The 21,921-nt window shown below is 44.2% G+C and overlaps 1 protein-coding gene across 1 annotated transcript in view; it reads left to right on the top strand.

The window, feature by feature from the left end:
- The window catches only part of LOC138293670 (N-acyl-aromatic-L-amino acid amidohydrolase (carboxylate-forming)-like), a 29,418-nt gene extending 8,045 nt beyond the window's left edge, over nt 1–21,373 (top strand). The window contains exons 3-6 of the mRNA XM_069232974.1: nt 2,302–2,395; nt 5,361–5,468; nt 15,701–15,810; nt 17,097–21,373. Coding sequence (XP_069089075.1) covers nt 2,302–2,395; nt 5,361–5,468; nt 15,701–15,810; nt 17,097–17,291 — 507 coding nt within the window. The 3' untranslated portion in view covers nt 17,292–21,373. The remainder of the gene's footprint in view (nt 1–2,301; nt 2,396–5,360; nt 5,469–15,700; nt 15,811–17,096) is intronic.
- Nucleotides 21,374–21,921: the final 548 nt, after the last annotated feature.

Genomic DNA, 21,921 nt, shown 5'->3' with positions numbered 1-21,921 from the left:
GGAGGTAGACCACCGATTTCAAGACTAGTCTCCCTCCTCCTGATTCCTGCTTGCAGAAACCCAATTGGAGTTTTGCAAAACTGCCACACATAAAGCATTGATGCCTGTCACACACGCTCCCCCCTCCATTACCTCTGACATCAAAGGTTAACACTTCCTTCATAATTCTTGGAGGGGGATATTCCAACATTTTATTTTTGTTTGCAGAGATTAGAACTCTGTTTTTGTTTGAGCTGTGTAATGAAACTGTCAAATACAAAATGCTGATTGTCTGTCACCATACACACCAAATGATCCGGGTCAGGCAGCTTGCCTCTGCTTCAATAAAAGTCAGTGGTAAAAATGCATTCTCCCTATTTTTCCCCCCTCAAGTATATTGCATACCTCATGAGTATAAAAGAATAGTGGCTCTCTCCAGAGCTTTAGGTGGACTGGGTCCCTCCTGGTCTCAGCGAAGATCGACATTTGAAACCGACATTGAAACATGGTTCCTTTCAGGCCATGTATCCATGTCCTAAACTTTTCATGCAAAAACTCTGATCGATTTCTGAACAATGAGTGTAAAAAAAACTTTAAGGTAGTCCATGTCGTTGCTGCTTATATTTCACATGCTTTACTCACTGTTGTTGAGTATGGAAGAAAAGCCTCCATCTTCAATGTGGATTTGGTGGATACTTTATATAAGTGCGTGGGTGCTCGAAATGTTATTCGTCTGTGCTACTGATCCCTTTATTTCCCCACTATTGTTACTGTATTCAATGTGCTAATAAGGTAAAAATTGGCATAAGTAAGGATGTGTGCTGGCCCCATTGCTGGTCTCCTTACACCTTCCAGTGCAGTTAAATCATATACGATCTGCAATAGAGTTGAAATACACTTTGGACCTGATTCACAAAGGCAAACATAGACCTGAAGTCTTGGTTCAAACCGAAAGTCTAACTTTATACCTTAACTCTAACTTTAGACCATGAGTCTAACTTTAGACCTGAAGTCTACCTTTGGACCATAAGTCTAATTTTAAATCTGAAGTCTAAGCTTAGACCATAAGTCTAACGTTAGATCTGAAGTCTAATTTTAGAACATAAGTCTACCCTTAGACTTGAAGTGTAAGCTTAGACCAAAAGTCTAACTTTAGACCTGAAGTCTAACTTTAGACCATAACTCTAACTTTAGACCTGAAGTCTAAGCTTAGACATAAGTCTAACGTTAGACCTGAAATGTAGCCTGACCTTAGACGTGAAGTCTAACTTTAGACCATAAACCTAATTTAGACCTGATGTCGAACTTTAGTCCATAAGTCTAACTTTAATCCATAAATCTAGACTTTAGATCTCAAATTAGACTTCAGGTCTAAGTTTACCTTTGTGAAATGGGCCCTTTATCTTCTAATGTCCACTGACTGTATCCTGGTTTTGCCGCTGACCCCAGTAGGCTTTCAGAGGAAACTGACATGCTTACATAATGTGTATTTGTGGTGCGCAGCTCTCTAAGTGGATTATTCAAAGCCTGCAGCAGGCATCAATTTATTGATTAAAGTGGTCAATAATGCCTGTAGACAAGCATAACAGTGGAATGGGGCAGCTGGGCGGGGTGGTGGAAGGAGTTGTAGAAGAAATAGAAATGAAGGTGCAGGTTTAGATAAACTTACTCACTCTCACTACTAGGGGTTATGGGTCACTAAACCTGTAACCAGGAATAACCTGACAATCACATGTTGTAATAAGATGATGCAAGCGATCCACTCCTAGGTCTTGCACTCTGCTAGGGCTAGAAAACAGTAGATGCGGGGACCACAGGAAGTCAGTGACTGGTCCACGCCATTGTTTCTCCTCTGTATCCTGGTTCAAAGGGCCCGCTTCTGCCTGGTCCTGCTGAAGAGTGGAAACCCTCATTCAACTGTTTATCCTGCAGCATCAAGAAGAGCAAGATGCTGCTGGGTTTGTTTACACTGCACCTGTATCCTCACCCACAATCCAGGAGCATCAATAGGAGCTCATTGTCACCTCTTCTCATAGACTTCCGTGCTAGGATCACATGTAGTTGTTTGGTGGCCAGACCCATTCTGATAGGAGATATCCAGTCTGAGATTAAGGAACTTTGCATCGTACAAAATCTGTGCTTCTCACCTATCCAACCAGTAGGTACCACATGAGGAGACACAATTACTCAATGTGTGGCACGTACAGCGTAAGTAGGTTTCCCTAGGTCTATGCCAGTGTCTGATAACACCCTGACTTAAGTCAGTCCAGAGTGACTTCATCTTCAGTGTTTCCTTCATACTCCTTTCTTCTCATCCTACAGAATAACTTTCCTTTTCTGAAGACTCACATCTACCTGAGCATGGTACCCAAGAACACTTCCGGGAAAATTACATCCATTGTCCGCTGTGGGATAAGTAAGTTATTAATATACACAACATAATTTTCAATGTTTTTACCTAAATAGAAATCTACCAGTTGTGAGAGCACAGGCACATACATTACCCTGCTCTAGAGTAATACATGGAAGTTATATTTCATTTAAGAAAATGTTAAGAGGTACAGATCACAGTTCTGCATGAGATTCACTTCACCCTCTAAGGAGACCAAGGGGGGAATTCTGGTCTTCTTCAATCACACCCATAATCCACAAAGTAAGGTTCAGATAACCTCAGCTGTAGCTCCTTCCTTTCTGGTAGCTGAACCGAGCTCCAGGCTGCTGTGAGGAACACCAAAGACCATAGTCACTAATAGAAGACCAGAGAGCACCAGTAACTTGAAACTATGAAAAACAAGGCTTAGAGATTCAAAATGTTGAATGTCTAGCATGAAGAGTGGAGCATGAGACAAGATGGGGATGGGTGCAGTAAAATGGCAACAGCACAAAAGAATTGCTTAACCAGGTCAGGGAAAGCAACTGTCACAAACGTCTATAATTTACTGCACCTGGTTCAAGCAGTGCTTTATTTGTCAAAAAAACAAAATGTTAAAGGACCATTGTCAGGAGGCCACTGCAGCTTGCACCACCCACTGCCCTGCCAGCTCAGCCAAGTGCACAACTACTAAACATAACACTCCTACAAGTGGGGCAATTCAGACTATTCCAGGCCCACAAAGGTATAACAAGGGTTTTGGAGATAGGCAATAGTCATTTGTAATGCATAATGTGTATATTTGGTAACAGTTGTTATGCTCATCTTTAAATTACAAAAGCAGCGCCACCATGTGGCAGATTGGCATAAGAGCTGGTGTTGACAACTAAGCACAGGTACCGAGCACCGGAAACCACCGGCACAAATTGAGCACTGGACTCAAGCCCCCATACACAGAGGAGCAATCATACTCCATGACTGATTTGCTGAGCTCTCTGAAGGTATTCAGTTAGAGCCATCAAGTGTAAAAGCATTCACATAGGGGTCGCACAGGCTTTCTCACAATCTATTAGAAGACCCGGGGAAGCTGAAAGGCACTTTGATGAACCAGTCTCACCTGTAGTGACCGGACACATGTTCCTACATGAATATATGCACCAGAACATAAGAAGATGGAAGCATCCATTTCAACACCAGCACCTGCTCGTTCTTAAGCATGGCCATAAAGTAGAGAAGCCGCGATGGGAGAGCAACGCCAGTGTGGTCATGAGAGCCGATGCTGGTGGTGTTTAGTGCAGACTCAAATCTAAAACATATTCCAATTACTTGGTTGCGTGGTCACGTTATATGCATCGCTGATATTTCTAGTTGCCTCTGGTATGCTAGTACGCTATGTACATTTGGATGATATAGAGGGCTAGTTCCCCCAAAAATTCACCAAAACGCGAAGACTTGGAATATCAGCAATGAAAAGATTTCTCTGTTTGAGACACCAAGTCTAACTAGGTAGCAATGAGGGCACTGATATCAGGCATCTTCAGTCTAAATAGGATTTTAGTCCTGACCACAGCAGTGAAACATGTCGATTGTCATGAATTAGCCCAGAACAATAAAGTTATTTTTAAAATGGTGCTGACATAAAAATGAAAATTGTGTTTCATGTACAGAAACCTACTCCATGGTTTTTATTCCCTTTCGCACACAGTGCCCTGTGATATTTATCTATCCAATAGCTTCACAGTCATTTTATTAGTCAAGGTAAAACATTTCATGTTTAGAACATTTATCATCCCTCCCAGCACCTTTGCCAAAGCCTGGGAGACATGAATGATGAGAAGCCTGGTATCATTTCACCTGTACTCCTCTCCTTTCAGTGCTGATGGCATTATTGTGCCTTGTACATTTAAGATTTCGGGACATCCCTCAAAAATTGGCAAGTATCCTGCATATGCCATCCTCTGAATACCCTCCTACGTCTTAGCCATTGCTCCTTTTAAAAATCTAAAAAAAGAGGGAGCAACCACAGTCCTGATATCAGGAATGTCCAGGATCATATGGGTTCTCAAATATTGCATCAGTGAATCAAGACACATATCACACTTTGGCTCTAGAGGCTGAACTCGTAGTAGATGACGGTCTACTTGGCTGCTGTGCTGTCGCTGCCCAGCAGGATCCAGGTCCCTAAATACTTGAGTTGGCTTCGATGCTGGCGTGGTGCAACAGGATCCAAGTCCACAACGACAGGTCTGTAAATGTTTAGGATGCTATCTTGGTCCAGCAGGATCCAGGTTCATGAATGCTCAAGAAGGCCTACGTGCAATCATGGCCCAGCAGGATAAGGGTCCGTAAACTGTGAAGCATGGTATTTCATACACCACCAGGAGTCTAACAAGTCATGAAAGAGCTTATTCTCAAACTGAGAAAGAGAGCCTGGCTGCATTGTGAACAATTCCATTAATTCTTGTATGCTGCCCAGATAATCACTGCTATCACTACCTTCAGGTCCTGGCCTCCACTCTCAGAAATCACAAATTAATGCTGCTATGCACTAGGAAATGGACTCTGAAACTCTTAATTGGAATTCCTCTGGTGGTATTTTCAATACCACTGTAATATACCATAGAAATACATATAAAAATGCAGCCACCTTAACAAGCAGTACCCTGACCGAGCAGTGAAGCACTCTGCCCTCTGGTGGTGGAAGATGTCAACTCCAGCTATGATCTTTTCTCACATCTAATGGGTAATTTAAGAGGGACAGATGTGTCCTATACTGCTGTCTACTTGTTAGAAGTGAGAAACACATGTATGACCCGCTCTTTCATCTTCCTTCTGCCCTGCCTTCTGTTGGAACGGAATTAGACCTGGAGCTACGTCCTGCTTGTTTCAGAACCTGGAAGTGAAATCCTAGACACTTGGGTAAGTTCAGGGTCTGCAGATGTGAACTGCTTCACCCCACTCTGTTTCCCACCTCTTCCCCCTGATGACAGCCCTCTTCTTCTCTCCACAGCTCTAGAGATTGGGCCCGTAAATGTGGAGACCCTAACAGCCGATGCCTTCAATTACACCCAGAACCTGGTGAAGTGCTGCCTGGACTTCACTGACAAGTTCAACCAAGGTAAGGAGGCAAAGATAGCTTCTGGCCCCTCATGCACGAGGCCCTGTGGGATCCGGAACTTCATGGCTGTAAAACTGATGGCCAGTCCGTTGTTTTCCTGTCTGCACATCACTCCCTAGCCTCTCAGTTGGTGGGGAATGTGCTGTTTTTTGAGGTAGGGAGATGAAGACAGTCAGTGTGTCCACTGACTTACTGGCTCCGAGGAGTAAAATATGTATTTTGGGCCATATTTATCATTTGATTGCGTTACCCTTACATCACGCCTGATGCCAACGCATTCCCTAAGTCAGATTTATCAAGTGACACAAGGCCACCTTCCATGGCCCTGCGTTCCTTGGTAAACCTGGAGTAATGGAAGGCAGCGCTGCATTTGGAAGGCGTTCCATGGGTCGAGTGTGGGCGTTCCTACGTATCTACCCATGGATTTTGGCTCATTCCCAGATTTAGCAAGGCTAGGAAACCTGGGAATGCTTCAAAATGCTTCAAAGTGCTACACCTTCCCAATAGAGGTGTAATGCAGAGAAATATTGTTATTTCTCCTTGACGTTTCCTCTTTCTAAGTGTTCTTAGATCAGGGAAAAAGCCTTCTCCAAGGATTGTTTTTATACTCTAAGTAGTCCCTTCCTACACAAAAACAATCTGTCCGGCAACTCAGGCACCCTTGCACCATGATGTATGTGTGCCTGCATTGCACTTCGTCAAAGTTTAATAAATCTGAGCCCAAGTCTGTAATAAGGGATGGAGCTTTGATGGGCTTATTCCAATACCGCAGGAATACATACACAGCAGAACAGTTCAGAGGCCTGGTAATACAACAAGAATCATGAGAAAGGTTACTGGCCTCAGTAGAGAAATAAGGAAATTCTCCACCGAAGCATGTATACGCCTGGATCTAATTTCCAGCAATACCCATGAGGTCATAGGTTAAATATTACCAACACATGTATTTTGTTTTTCTTAAAAAGGCCTGGCATAAACATACAAGAGAAGTTGTGTTACAAAGCCGTCCGTGTTGTGGCAGTAAGTTGAATGGGAGGACTAGATGAGGTGGGGCTGGGGGTTCAACACATATCTATATCAAAACACGTCACCAGCAAGGGGGCTAATTCTCCGAGCCCCCGACAGTCATTCATCCTTCCTCAAAGGGTTCCCCCTGTTTAGATGAAAATAGTTTCTAAGCTCCCTTGCTCTCTCTTCTTGAGTCATGTCCATCTGGGTGCTGAAAAGGGTTTATTCCATTTGCCCAAACTATTCTTGGCCTCTCGGTATTGGGGTCCTGTCTCTAGGGTGATAGAAAAGCAGGGAGGATCTTTGCCTACCCAGTGTAGTGCTTTGTCCTGGGGTTTTATTTAAAATACTAGGAGTAAGTGCCTCTGTACGCAGTGTTTTTCACTAAGTTCGTTCTCTGCACCCATTCAATGTTTGGCCTCTCTCTGCAGGTCTGATGACAGCCCAACCCTAGGATCTTGTGGTTTATGAAATGTGTGATTTTGTTATGTGCACAGGGCATTGTGTAGTCATCAAGAAGTAGCAATTATCACATGACTGAAAACAAAATGACAAACCAGTTTTTGCTCATGTCTTAACATGTCATCCACTTTGTTGGCTGGGTTTATTATCAAAGGTAAATACGCCAGTGTGTATGTGAACAGCACAATTGGGATTGAGTCCAAGCCTGTTAGTAACTGGTATTTCCAGATATTTTATTGGGTTGCTACAGCTGATTCTCATTCATGAGTTCTTCAAAGAACGCCAGGTTTCTCAGGTCGTCTTACCTGGCTCAGAGGTGACGTTATTATACGGTTTCTAAGAATCAAGTAGGACTGTGTATGTGGTCAACATAAACACCAGTGCATAGGGACTTAGTCTGCCTATATCATTAGGAAATGTTGACACGATTCCTAGTTAGCTCACAGTGGCCCATCTGTGCCCCTAAACACAGCAGTACCAGAGGGTATCTGCAACCTCGAACATGACTACTCAGATTCCCAAGGAAATCGTGAAAACAGATCTACCCTTTCGTTATCACACTGCGTACCCAAGCTGAGGCAGAGGAATGATGCGAACATTACTTTCAGAACATTTATTGCAACAATCTTATTCTTGCATACAAAACATGGACTGCGATTATTAGGCAAACGAGACAAAGCATGGCAACCAGCATTATGAAAATCACTAAAATGGTGAAAAAGATAAAATGTTCAACCATGATAGTGTTATTATGTTGGTGCACTCCTATCTGTTACTACCTGCTCTATTGAGAGCATAGTGGGAGTACCAGGAAGCTGGTCTGGTATAGTGTAGGCTATCGTCCTGTGCAGGATAGAGGTCAGAGTCAGCAAAACTGCATCTCAGCCACTGTGTGCCGCGTTCCGGATTAGTCTTATCGGAAGTGCTCCTCTGCTGAATGTATCATAGAGGCAGCTTTTGTAATACAAGCACTGTTTGTGTGGCACCATGTCAGCGGTACAGGCGCTATGATATGTCTGCACATGAAGAGCCGTCTCCATGGACAATCACAATACTTGTGCATCACATTCTGTGTGCTGAACCAAGGGTGGAGTGTACAGACTGGATGGCAGCAACCGTTGCAACAAACAAGCTGCATGTACAATGAATTGTCAGTACATTATTGCGTGATTGAAAAGCCATGTAAAATGTCACCATCAGAAAAGAAATGCTAAATTAAAATGCGCATTATAAAATGAAGGTGCTCAGCGGGCCCGCGCGTGCTTTACCACAACGTGACGTCAGCAGTACTTATTCCGCACATTGTGCCTGTAAAGGGACAGGCTCTGTTCAGCCGTACGGACAGAAACAGGCCCTGACCTTAACAGGACAACTAGTATAGGCGGGGCTAACACTTTAAGAAATGGGGTAGAGATCACCTTAATGCAAATGCAAGGAAATCAAGTGATAAATTGTGCAATTTATATAAATGGGTCTTACTCAATATGATTACAAGAAACATGTTTTAGTGGATTTGACAATGTTTACAATCTGCTGACACACATTCCCCCTTATGGGAATGTGTGATTTGACAGCTAAACAGTAGCTTCTACAGATTTCAATAAAAAGCAACTAGTTTTTACCAAGGTTATTTCAAGTAAACAATACTTTTTGCAAATTGTCAGAAAATCTGTTGTGTTAATTGACAATAAGCTCATGAATTATTTTTAGTTCCATCTCCAGAAAGGCGCTGCTGTCTGACAGTTGACTAAAGGCGCATTTCCTTCAACTCATCTGGAAGTTGCAACATATACTTGTTTGAGGCTGCACCCATGTACCCGTCTCACAATATTACGTTTAGTTGGTTATAGGACCCTATGTGAGGGATGTGTGGTTGGCAAGTCTCAGGTATTATTCCTAATACCTCTTCCGTTCCTCCTCTGACTGAATAAGTGAGTACCAATAGTTGACATTTAGAGGTGGGTGTAACTCACGGAATTCAGTGTTGTGTAATCATGTGGAATTTCCTAATCATTCTGCAAGATTATTACACAAGAAGAGTAATTCCGTGTTTAACCCTATTTCTTGGCATAAAAATACCCGCTTGCATCCAAAATGGATGCAAGGATGCATTCTGTGCTAAAAGATAGAAATAAATATAACACAACGCGAATAGCTAGCGTGAGTAGCTACTTGCACTCGCTAAATGTGCTTTTGGAGTAGGATTTCCCTCAACTTTCTCCCTGCATTTAGCAATATTTTCCTAGCACAAAATGTACTCTTGCATCCAAAATGGATGTGAGTATGAATTGTGCACTAAGAAATAGTGCTAAATACAGCAGGACACAAATAGTGAGCTTGAGCAGCTGCTCGCGCTCGCTAATTGTGCTCCTGCATTAGGATGTTCCCCCAAATTACTCTTAATTATACGAGCCGCAGTAATTTGCGTTATCGGCAATTCCACGACACAGAGTAAAACAGAAGCACTGAAATTAGTCCGATTACAGACCAACTCCAATATTGGAATTCTGCTCTGGCAACATCACCTCCTGTGAATTACTCTGTGCTATTTTAAATCAAGATAAAATTGATCTTCTTAGCACCCCATATTAATCAGTTTTCATATTAGATAACTGAGCCACTCCCTCACACGAAGCCACCATGCCTAAAAAACTGCGAAAAAAGGTAGATGTCTTGAAATACCTTTGCAATGAATGGTGTTCTAGCATGCCAACGATACAAGTGTTCCTTTACCCTCCAGAACACTTAGCATGTGTCACTTCAACAGAGACAGAAATTGTGCCCCTTAATAGCGTATGTTACACTATCAACAGCCATGCTTCAATTCTGAAGCCCACAGCACATAGAGTCAAACCCACTGCAGAGGCAGTGTGCAGTATAAAATGCTCCATTTGTTATACATTTCTCCAAAAAGCCTTCAAGAAGTTTTCCCATATTCTACATAATTCATGCACTAAATGTCCATGCTGATGGCAGCAGTCAGCCTAGCCTGGGCAATAAAAGGGACCTTCTTGAATGGACAGAAGAGAGGTACCACGCTGGTAAGATGGTTACCCGTTTGTCATTGAATCACTGCACGCAGCAGCGCTTTCATTGTGCAGTGCTTTTGATTGGTTACCTATTACACACTGTATCCGAATGAAATACCCAGGACTTCGTTTGACAGCAGAATCATCTTTTGCAAGCATTTTGATGCCACACTATTAAACTACCCTATTGTGGAGAGGCAGGGCACAGCTATGCAATACCTACACAAGTGCAGATGTACTGCCTGTGCAGAGCCCTCATCCAGGAGATAACCCACACTGGGCAGAAGGTAAAGCCCATTCTACATTTGTCTTGCACTTCACTCTGATAAACTGATCAATGAGCCATTTTGTTTAGGTGGCAGAGGTATGGCCCTGGTTAGACGTGAATGATATGTTTGGGCTTCGCATAGCTGAGCTATCTCTCAGTCCACCCCTAGGCCAGCTTACAACACATAAGCTATCCCTTGGGTGACAATACTCCATCTTTAAAGGACAAGAGGCAGAACCCTTCGTTTCTGCCTGATTTCTTCTAAAATTACCACCTGCCCCACTAAATATATTGAAAACCTATACATCCAGAATATACGTTGAGCTCAACAGTTACTTATAAAGTGCATCAAATGTCATAAAAGCAGCCTGGCACTAAACGAACACCAGAAAAGTTACAGGAGAGTCAATAAAATAGATGGATTTTAACAGCCTTCCTAAACATAGAATGGTCCTTTATTTTGTGCCGACCAAGACGGAACGCATTCCTAATAGAGAACTCAACAAAAGAGACTGACTATGCCCTACTCCCTTACCCTCAACTCTCACTGAATCCTTCTAAAACAGGGGGTGAGAGCAGCAGAAAGAGCCAAAGAGAAGGGGTCACTGAGACTTGGTAGCAACACATCAGCAGCGTGGAGGCCGCTTCATAACGGGCTCTGTGGGCAAAGCAGAGCCCCTTATAATGGCTCCTTCTAGGAACTGGCAGCTCCTGGGGCTCACCACCAGCCTCTGAGAACCGGAACAACGTTCTGAAATCCATGACGTCGCACTGCCATCTTCTGAACGCTTTGAAGCTTGTAAATAGCTGACTTAGGAAGAGCAACGTAGTGATAGCTCAGTCTTAAAGTGATGGTACCATTAACACAAGTTTCGGGTAGCACAGAGTAAAAGGAAGGTTGTTCATCAAGATCCTCATTTGGAAGTAAGAGGACAACTCAAGAGCCAGATGCGGCCGGTGGAAACGCCATCATTGTAACCTTGCCTGGCGTTGTTCAGTACAGCGCCAGGGGCAGTCCCTGGGCCTAAACCAGGCCTTAAACTCCTCCGGCCACACTCTACTTAATGGTGTTAAGATGTTTATAAAGCTGAAGTTGGTGACTTCTGACTGAAGTAAATGAGGGTTTTCTTGGATTTTGCCATTGGGTCTAAGTTTGACATCTTCAGAAGGGGTTTTCACAACCCCTTTCGTCCACCCACTAGGGACAGTGCCAGATGAAAACGTGTTAAGAATGAAGGTAAAAGTAGGTGTAACCAACACAGATAAAGATGTTAAGAGTCCAGACTGGACAAGCATCTTCTGTGGACTTCACAGAGGTCAGCAAGGAGGAAACCTCTTCTTCTTCTTTAATCATTGGGATCGATGTGAGACGAGTGACAAAAAAGCGTAAATGCTTGTAAACATGCTGCACGAGACAGGATGAAACCAGAAGTTGGGCCTTAGAATCATGAATGATCTTCATCTTCTCATAGTTGTCACAAACAACCTAGGGTGGGGGAGTGAATCATTTTGAACAGGATAGACGGGGGAGATTACTAACTGCTTGGAAAAGAGCTCCTAGGAAGTTGTAGGTCAGAGAAATCAAAACTGGAAAAAGATGTCTTAGTCACAGCAAAAGACAAGTTATAATGCATGAGTGACTGACATAGATGTGGTGCATTCAAAGTCCACTACATGTTTGTGTGAACATACAAGTCTGTGTTTTGCTAAATACAAAATTGTATATATTTTTAACATACAAAGCTGGGATGCAGCCCTGTTTCTATTAAAATGTTAAGCTGACCTCAACCAGATATTCCTAGACTAACTCAAGCCTGTCCACATACACATTTACCACCTGCTCTCTGGCGAGTGGAAGAGGACGCACAGAGAACTGTGGTAGAAACGTATGGGGGCGCTTGTAATTCAGGGGTGCAGGGAGGGAGTAAGCAGGGTGAAGAATGCTGGTGTCTTGTCTGACGTTTACGCAGGGATCACAGAAGCGCCAGGCGACAATACAGTCCTTTCTCATATTGGTGCAACCTGCAGGATTTTCCACACTGTAAAAATTGGGTTGTTGTTCTGGGACCGACAAAATCTGGGTTCAGGAACACTGGATGTCTTATAATTGTGCAGAATGGAATTCAGCTCCTCACATTTCCTATGGTTGCCATGTTGTTTATGGACACCTTGCAAGTGGGCTGATTAGGCAGAGAGGGCGTGATATTACGAAGCACACATGCCAAGAAAAAAATAAATTCTTATCTGCCTGTAAATTTCTTTTGGAGGAGCTCAGTGGCTGGAGAGTGGGATCAATTGGAAATCATGTTCTCATTTTTTAAATTTTACAATAAAAGTTTGCATCCTTTTTGTTTAAAACAACTGTTCCGGAATGGATAATGCCAACCTTTAAGTGTCACCTGCAGAAAGGGAAGGAAGGGGCTCTCCTGTTGTGTGAGCCAAGGGGGAGGCTGACAGCAAAAGAAAAAACAAGCCTTCCCGCCAGGGAGCGCACTATCTGAAAGAGTTGTAACCGTGTGCAAAAATTGTTTAATCAATAAATCCAAAGTGTGGTTGGGAGCCCGTATTTGGCTTCAATTGATGGAGTCATTTGAAGATTCATGGTGACAAAGATTCATTATTTTTGAGTGGTGGCATTTTGAGGATGTTATCAGCTGAGTTATGTAGTGTGTCCTTATAAAGGAAAAGCTTTTCATTAGGTACAGTCTGGTTGCGTATCACTAAAAATATATATTTTCATCACACTTGCTTTATCTTAAATACAAAATGGCCTGATAAACTAAAACTCTGTGCAGCACAAAGTAGCACAAAGTTTAAAAATTAGAGTTATTTTCCAGCGCAAAACTTTATTTTTGCTGAGAAGTAGCCCTAAGCTATAAGGAGCATCACATGGGAGGTATATGGAAGTTCCCCGCTACACCTATAGTTTTTGATGCAAAGCCCAAACTACTTACAATGATGGCAAGGGCCTTGCACCAAGAAATTAGGCCTCCTTGAGATCATGGCAGTAGTTAAAAATAATATTTTTATTTATCCAAACTTGTTATGAGATAGAAGTTTTAAAGTATGCCTCAATGTCATATTTGTACTTAAAGGACCTTTCTGTACAAAACGTATGCTAGACACCACGCTCCCACGTATGTTGTGTGGTGCACAAATGTGTGTGTGCCACTAGTCAGCCAGTTTGTGGGACACCTCTCAGGAAGAAAGCAGGGGTGCCATGTCTTTGTAGATATGGTGGGGGTGGTTAACTGACTACCCAATATGCGCCATTCCCTGCCCACAGCTTGGCCTTTGCTCGCACCATGATCACTCTTGTGTCATCTGCCTGGGCTGTTTGGCCTGAGCATAGCGCCTTAAGGCCTTCAGCCTAGAAGCAAGATTCCTGGTATAGAAATACCACATCCATATGTGTGCATGGCTGCTGGAGCAGTGTGGCGACAGTGCGCACTGCTTACCATGATTGGCTAGAGGGCTGTGGTGAGGCAGTGCATAGTCCTTTTAAGTGCTGCTCCTAGTGGTATTGTGGGGCCAGTGCATGCTCCTAGGCTGTGGGGATAGTGTGGGGTGGGACACGCTACTGGGATGTGCGGATTTTGTGAAGGCAGCTCTTATGTACTGGGCTGTGGGAGGGTTCTACTTTTATGTACTGTGTCGTAGGAGTGTTGGGTGCTGTACTTAACTACTTTGTTGTGATGGACTGTGGGGATGTTCTTGTGCAGTATATACTAGTTTTATGCGCTGTGCCCTAAGGTGTTGTGGGGCTGTAGTTACTACTTTGTTGTGATGGGCTGTGGGGGTGTTCTTGTGCAGTATATACTAGTTTTATGCGCTGTGCCCCAAGGTATTGTGGGCTGTAGTTACTACTCTAATGTGTTGGGCTGTGGGGGAGCACTAGTTTTATGCGCTGTGCCCTAAGGCGTTGTGGGGCTGTAGTTACTGCTTTGTTGTGATGGACTGTGGGGGTGCTCTCATGCAGTACATTCTAGTGTTATGCACTGTACCGTAAGGTGTTGTGGGGCTGTAGTTACTGCTTTGTTGTGATGGACTGTGGGGGTGCTCTTGTGCAGTATATACTAGTTTTATGCGCTGTGCCCTAAGGCGTTGTGGGGCTGTAGTTACTGCTTTGTTGTGATGGACTGTGGGGGTGCTTTTGTGCAGTACATACTAGTTTTATGCGCTGTGCCCTAAGGTGTTGCGGGCGTTAGTTGCTAGTTTGTTGTGAGGGGCTGTGAGGGTGTTCTCGTGCAGTAGACACTAGTTTTATGCACTGTGCCCTAAGGTGTTGTGGAGCTGTAGTTACTACTTTGTTGTGATGGACTGTGGGGGTGCTCTCATTCAGTACATTCTAGTGTTATGCACTGTACCGTAAGGTGTTGTGGGGCTGTAGTTACTGCTTTGTTGTGATGGACTGTGGGGGTGCTCTTGTGCAGTATATACTAGTTTTATGCGCTGTGCCCTAAGGCGTTGTGGGGCTGTAGTTACTGCTTTGTTGTGATGGACTGTGGGGGTGCTTTTGTGCAGTACATACTAGTTTTATGCGCTGTGCCCTAAGGTGTTGCGGGGCGTTAGTTGCTAGTTTGTTGTGAGGGGCTGTGAGGGTGTTCTCGTGCAGTAGACACTAGTTTTATGCACTGTGCCCTAAGGTGTTGTGGGGCTGTAGTTACTTCTCTGTTGTGTTGGGCTGTGGGGGTGTTCTCATGCAGTACACACTAGTTTTATGCCCTGTGCCCTAAGGTGTTGTGGGGCTCTCTTTATCACTTTGTTGTGAGGGGCTGCGGCGGTGTTCTCGTGCAGTACACACTAGTTTTATGTGCTGTGCCCTAAGGTGTTGTGGAGCTGTAGTTACTACTTTGTTGTGATGGACTGTGGGGGTGCTCTCATGCAGTACATTCTAGTGTTATGCACTGTACTGTAAGGTGTTGTGGGGCTGCAGTGACTTCTGTGATGTGATGGGATGTGAGGGTGTTCTCGTGCAGTGCACACTAGCTTTATGTGCTGTGCTCTACGGTGTTGTGGGGCTGTAGTTACTACTTTGATGTGATGGGCTGTGGGGGCGCACTTGGGGCCGGGCAGGCTGCTTTTACTTTGATGTTTTTAATATACTTCCCCAGACCTGCCGGTGTGATGTGCAGATGTCTTGGCTCATATGCAACCCTTATACCAGCAGAATATATCCTACTTCATGTACATTTCCTTCCCATTCCAACCCTCCCTTTCCCTTATACTGTTTCTGTCTCAGGACCCTCTGATATACACTTACGTATTCCTTATTCCTGTAACTCTCTGCCCTCTGCTCCCTCTATTGACACTTTATCTTTCTGCCTCTCTAGTTTTCTCCCCGTGCCCTCATTCCTGCACCTTTGACATTTTCTCCCTCTTTCCTCTTTTTCTTGTCCAGAAGCTCCACATTATTCCTCCTCTAATGTCATTCCCAGGGTCATGGCCTCTGTCTCTTCTTTCAGGTGTCACCTTTCCAGCATTTGAAACTGAAGCATATCAGTATTTCGGCCTTCAGGATTACCCCATCGACGCTGACAGAGAGATGTCAGCTATGGTGCACCGCAAACTGCAGGTAAGGAAACCATCCAATAAAGATACTGCATACCTCAGCTGCAATCCTTGTCCCTGTCAGCAGGTGTCACTGTCAAGGCAGTCCTCGCTTCTCCTTCCACCATGACAAGTGTTACTTTAGCAGAACTCCCTTACTCCGCCAGCAGGAGTCACTATAAACACAAGACATGTTTTTCATTCTCTCGTGGATTGTGCTACTTCATCAGCACTCCTAGCCTTCCCAAGAGGTGTCGCTGTAAGTGTAGTCCATGGTTCTCCTTCTTCCATGACAAGTGTTACTGTAACAGCACTCCCATCCCCTGCCAGTTGGTGTCACTGTAAACACAGTCTTTGGTTTTCCTTTCCCAGCAGCATGTGTTATCTCAGGCTGTCAGCAGGTGTCATTGTAAACACAGTCTTTGTTACTCCCGTCTCCCATGTTATGCCACTTTAGCAGCACTCCCAGGCTCTGTCAGCAGGTGTCGCTGTAAACACCATGCTTGGTTTTACTTCAGCAGCACTCGGAGTGTCCGCCTGTAGCTGTCACTGTACAAGAAGTACTACTCTCTCTCTCTCTGACACATAAACACACTGTATCTCTCTAACTAACTCACTTCCTATTTCTCTTTAGAGGCTGTTACTTCCATGGCATTTTCAGCTGGCCAACACGTGCCTCTGTAGTTGGCAGCCTTCCCAGACCGTACCTGTTAGTGTCGGTGTAATTGCAGGCCTCACAGGTTGAACTGCAGTTGTTAGTGTCACATCAGTTCTTTGTTGTTTCTGCCTTCAGCTTCATTCCCAGAACCAACGTCAAGGTGTCACTGTAATATCAGTATGCCCAGACCGACCTCAAGGTATCACTGTAATATTCAAAGCTTCAGATGTGCCCTGTAGGTGTTGCTGTAATATCAGAAGCCTCAGACATGCCCTGTAGGTGTCACTGTCATATCAGCATTTCCAGATTGCCTTTTGGGCCACACAAATATCTGCATTCCCTGATGCGGCATGTGGGTGACACTTTCATATCTGCACTCCATGGACTAGAATGTACGTTTCACTATGAAAATCAGCAGTCTTTGAACTGACCTCTAGGTGTCACTATAACATTTCAAGTGCATTTTACCCTATGGCTGTTATAGTAACACTAACAGGATATCTGTTATGCTTGTGGCAGAGTAGCCTGTCAACCAAAGTCTAAATCCGGCCCTAAGTGTCACGTTGATATCAACACTCCCAGACATGTCCTCGAAGTGTCACAATGATGGCAGCAATGATTATTGATCCTGGTTCTGTTTCCTTCTATTTTAGGGTAAAGACTACTTACCACAGAAGCCCGGAGACCCTATTTTGCTGTCCTTTGATGGGAAGACCATCCCCTACAATGGGGACAGAGCCGTCTATCCCATCTTCATCAATGACCCAGCTATGACCAGTAAGAAAGCTGCTTTTGTGAAGACGGACAAGCTCAAATTCTCTATCCCTGCCATCCGAGCACGGAAATAGCGCTGCGAAGTGCACCCTGAGAAGAAGTCTTGCTGCCACATCGATGTGCTATATTGTTATTATGTTTTGGTTCTATAATTGAATTCCTCCGTACATCCAGCTTCTACTGTCTCTCCTATAATTCATAAAGTAGATAAAAGGAGCACCTCATAGATCATTGATAAGTACAACCTGTGTTTGTCCAGCCTCTAGCCTGGCATCAGGAATCTTCCCTCTCCTAATATTGTAAATGATCTGGAATCATTGCCCGACTTCTCCCAACTTATGTCCCTCACCCCGGATATATCAGAGATCATTAATTATTTGTTGCTGCAAGTCTCCAAAGTATCGTGCTAAAAAAACACATCTGTGCCCAACAGGCCTTGAGCATTAATCGCCCATAGCTGGGACACCCTCCTCATGAAGCCCCTCAAGGTGATTCCAGGACAAACGCCCACACATATGGAAGAGAATCATCTCTTGGGAGAGTCTGAATCTGATATTAGACACCATTGAAGTACAGGATGGCACTGACCACCGTGCAGCAGTGACTACGACTGCCATGTTTGATACTGTTGACTACAGCAGTTTTATCAGTGCCCCGCAGCACGAGTCTGGTGTCTCTCCCACCTCCATCAGTCAATCTGAATCCTTTCTTGGCAACTAAACTTCTAAAGTGGTCCTCAAGAGGGTGTAACAGCTGTGGAGTCCATGAGTGCTGTGAAGCCATGGACTCCAGGAGTACTGTACAGCTGTGGACTCCATGAGTGCTGTACAGCTATGGACTCCATGAGTGATGTACACATGTGGATTCCATGAGTGCTGTGAAGCCATGGACTCCATGTGTGCTGTAGAGCTGTGAACTCCATGAGTGCAGTACAGCTGTGGACTCCATGTGTGCCGTAGAGCTGTGAACTCCATGAGTGCAGTACAGCTGTGGACTCCATGTGTGCCGTACAGCTGTGGACTCCATGAGTGCAGTACAGCTGTGGATTCCATGAGTGCAGTACAGCTGTGGACTCCATGGGTGCTGTACAGCTGTGGACTCCATGAGTGCAGTACAGCTGTGGACTCCATGAGTGCAGTACAGCTGTGGACTCCATGAGTGCAGTACAGCTGTGGACTCCATGGGTGCAGTACAGCTGTGGACTCCATGGGTGCTGTACAGCTGTGGACTCCATGAGTGCAGTACCTCACAGTTTCCACCCTGGGGCATTCAGGACCTACGTCAAGCCCTTCCATGATCCCTGGCTGTACAGCAGGGGTGGGGGGGCTATGGTTTCAGAAATACACGTGGAGCTTTTAATTTAATGCCCCAGCCTTGCGTATGTGTAACCTATATACTCAACATGTGTTTAACCGTATTACTCTTTCTGCATTTTATTAATCAGTTGTAGGGAGTGGCTATGTGTCCACATAGATGAAAGACGCCCATACATATAGTGGAATTATAATGAATGTATTTGTCATAAGAAGGGAGTGTATATCCTTTCTTGTTAGAAATGGGGTATTTGGTTGGCAGTCAGGTTACCCCCTGTCCAAGCAAGGACCCTCACTCTAGTCAGGGTAAAGGAGAATCACACTCAGTTAACCCCTGCTCACCCCCTTGGTAGCTTGGCTCGAGCAGGCAAGCTTAACTTCAGAAGCAATGTGTAAAGTATTTGTACCCACACACACAGTAATTCCATGTAAATAAATAGAGAATATTTATCTAAACAAAACAAGACCAAAACGACAAAAATCCAACATACACAAGTCAAGTTATGAATTTAAAAAGCAAAAAAGTCTTAAATCCTTTAGAAAACAGAGAGAATGTTGTTAGCATTTTAAAGTACCCGGGTAGCGTCAAAATAACACCGCACGGATGAGTGTGTGTCGGAAAGGGCAGTGATGCATCACTTTCTAACTCACAAGTGAGACCGTGCGATGTTCCTCCTCCGGAGTTGCGTTGAAAATCTGGTCACACGGTATCACAAAACTGCGCTGCGTGGGGTTTGCATCATTATAAGCCTCCGTTAAAAGGTATTGGGTGTCGTTTTTCCAGCTGTGTTGCGTTGATCTTCAAGCCACGATGCAGGTGGAGCATTGATTTCAACAGCGAAGCTGGCGCCGCGTCGTTTTTTCAGCCACGTCATGGAAGGTGCGTCGAAAATTCCCCTGCACAGCGGGGTGTGCATGGATTTTCAGACTTGGTCTACCAGCTTCACCTTTCAAGGGCCCAGGAACTGGATAGAGCACCACTTGGCAGGGCAGGAGTCTCAGCAGAGAGTCCAGGTGCTGTCAGGGGAAGTCTTTGATGGCCCTGAGACTTGAACAACAGGAAGCAAGCTCAGTTCAAGCCCTTGGAGATTCTTCACAAGCAGGAATGCACAACAAAGTCCAGTCTTTGTCGCTTTCCACAGGCAGAAGCAGCACTTGCAGGATAGCTCCACAAAGCACAGTCACAGACAGGGCAGCACTTGTCCTCAGCTCTTAGCTCTTCTCCTTGGCAGAGGTTGCCCTTGATTCCAGAAGTGATCTAATTTTGAGGGGTTTTGGGTGCTCCTCTTATACCCCTTTCTGCCTTTGAAGTAGGCCTACTTCAAAGGAAAGTCTCTCTTATTTGTGAGATCCTGCCTTGCCCAGGCCAGGCCCCAGACACACACCAGGGGGTTGGAGACTGCATTGTGTGAGGGCAGACGCAGCCCTTTCAGGTGTAAGTGACCACTGCTCCTCTCCCTCCTAGTGCAGATGGCTCATCAGGATATGCAGGCTACACCCCAGCTCCCTTTGTGTCACTGTCTAGAAAGAGGTGCAAATAGCCCAACTGTCAAACTGACCCAGACAGGCAATACAAAAAACAGGCAGAGTCACAGAATAGTTTAAGCAAGGAAATGCCTACTTTCTAAAAGTGGCATTTCCAAACACACAATCTAAAAACCAACTTCACTAAAAGATGTATTTTTAAATTGAGTTTAGAGACCCTAAACTCCACATATCTATCTGCTCCCAAAGGGAATCTGCGTTTAAATAATATTTAAAGGCAGCCCCCATGTTAACCTATTGGAGAGCTAGGCCTTGCAACAGTGAAAACCGAATTTGGCAGTATTTCACTGTCAGGACATATGAAACACATTAACCTACCTTAAACATACACTGCACCCTGCCCATGGGGCTACCTACGGCCTACCTTAGGGGTGCCTTACATGTACGAAAAGGGAAGGTTTAACTACAGACACTGCAGTGACAGGTCTGAGCCATGTTTACAGGGCTACTAATGTGGGTGGCACAACCAGTGCTGCAGGCCCACTAGTAGCATTTGATTTACAGGCCCTAGGCACCTCTGGTGCACGTTACTAGGGACTTACTAGTAAATCAAATATGCCAATTATGGAAAGCCAATCAACAATACAATTTACACAGAAAGCATATGCGCTTTAGCACTGGTTAGCAGTGGTAAAGTCCCCAGAGTCCTGGCAAAGCAAACAACAACAGGTCAGAAAAACTAGGAGGAAGGAGGCAAAAAGACTGGAGATAACCTTTCAAAAGGGAAAAAGTCCAACATGTTTTTTTTTTTTGGTTAGTCAGATGAGGAGGCTTATACGGAAACGTGATTCCATATTTCTGTACGGAGAAGTCACAAAGAATTTTGTCCTGTGAGTGATTTAGATTGCTTTTGAGACATAACATTTGTATTCTTAGAAGTGAGAGGACCAAGAAGATGTACCTATATTAAATTTGGTTTTGCTTTTGACCGAATGGTACTGGTGCTGAGACACACCAGATGTGATGGCGATTGATGCGTATATCATCCACACAGAAGACGCTATTGGCATTTTGATTTTATATTTGGTTTTGCCCTGAAGAAGCCGAGTTCCGGCGAAACACATGTTGGCTACTTCGGTGCTAAGGATGTGCATTACTACAGTGCCTAGATGGCAACTACAATGGGAAACCAATGGAAAATGATTTGTCAAAAAATGTGATCAACTTTGAATTGGAATGGATGTCATTGATGAATACATTGGAATATTATGTATACTATGGAGGAAAGAGGGTGTATTATGAAGTGTTATATTTATGCTTATTTGCACTAATAGAATATAAAAACATTTCATCAGGCATTTTTCTCTTGTGGTGCATTTCATGTTATGAATTTGGTTTATTTAATTATTCTTTTCTCCCCTCAATTCCCTGTCTGAAATGCACTAAATGTTCATTTTGTGGGTGAGGGAGCAGGGCCATCTCTCAGTTTATCCATTGTCTGTATATTAGTTATTGTATAGTATGGTATGGTATGGGCTGTCATTGTATAGTATGGTATGGCCTGTTATATAGTATGGTATGGTTTGGCCTATTGTGTAATATGTCATTATATAGTATGTATGGCCTGTTGTAAAGTATGGCATGGTATGGTATGGCCGGTCATTGAATGGTATGGTACAGCTTGTTATTGCATTGCATGGTATGGCATTGCCTGGCATTGTATAATATGGTATGGATTTTCATTGTATAGTATGGTGGGGTATGGCCTGTTGTAAAGTAAGGTATGGTATGGTATGGCCTGTCATTGTATCCTATGGTGTGGTATGACCTGTCATTATAGGGCATGGTATGGTGTGGTATGGCTTCTCATTGTAGACCTTGGCATGGTATGGCTGGTCATTGTGTG

The sequence above is a fragment of the Pleurodeles waltl genome, chromosome 4_2 (assembly GCF_031143425.1).
Source record: "Pleurodeles waltl isolate 20211129_DDA chromosome 4_2, aPleWal1.hap1.20221129, whole genome shotgun sequence".
NCBI lineage: Eukaryota > Metazoa > Chordata > Amphibia > Caudata > Salamandridae > Pleurodeles > Pleurodeles waltl.
Note: the sequence above shows the minus strand (reverse complement) of the source record. Positions and strands in the feature narration are given on the sequence as shown.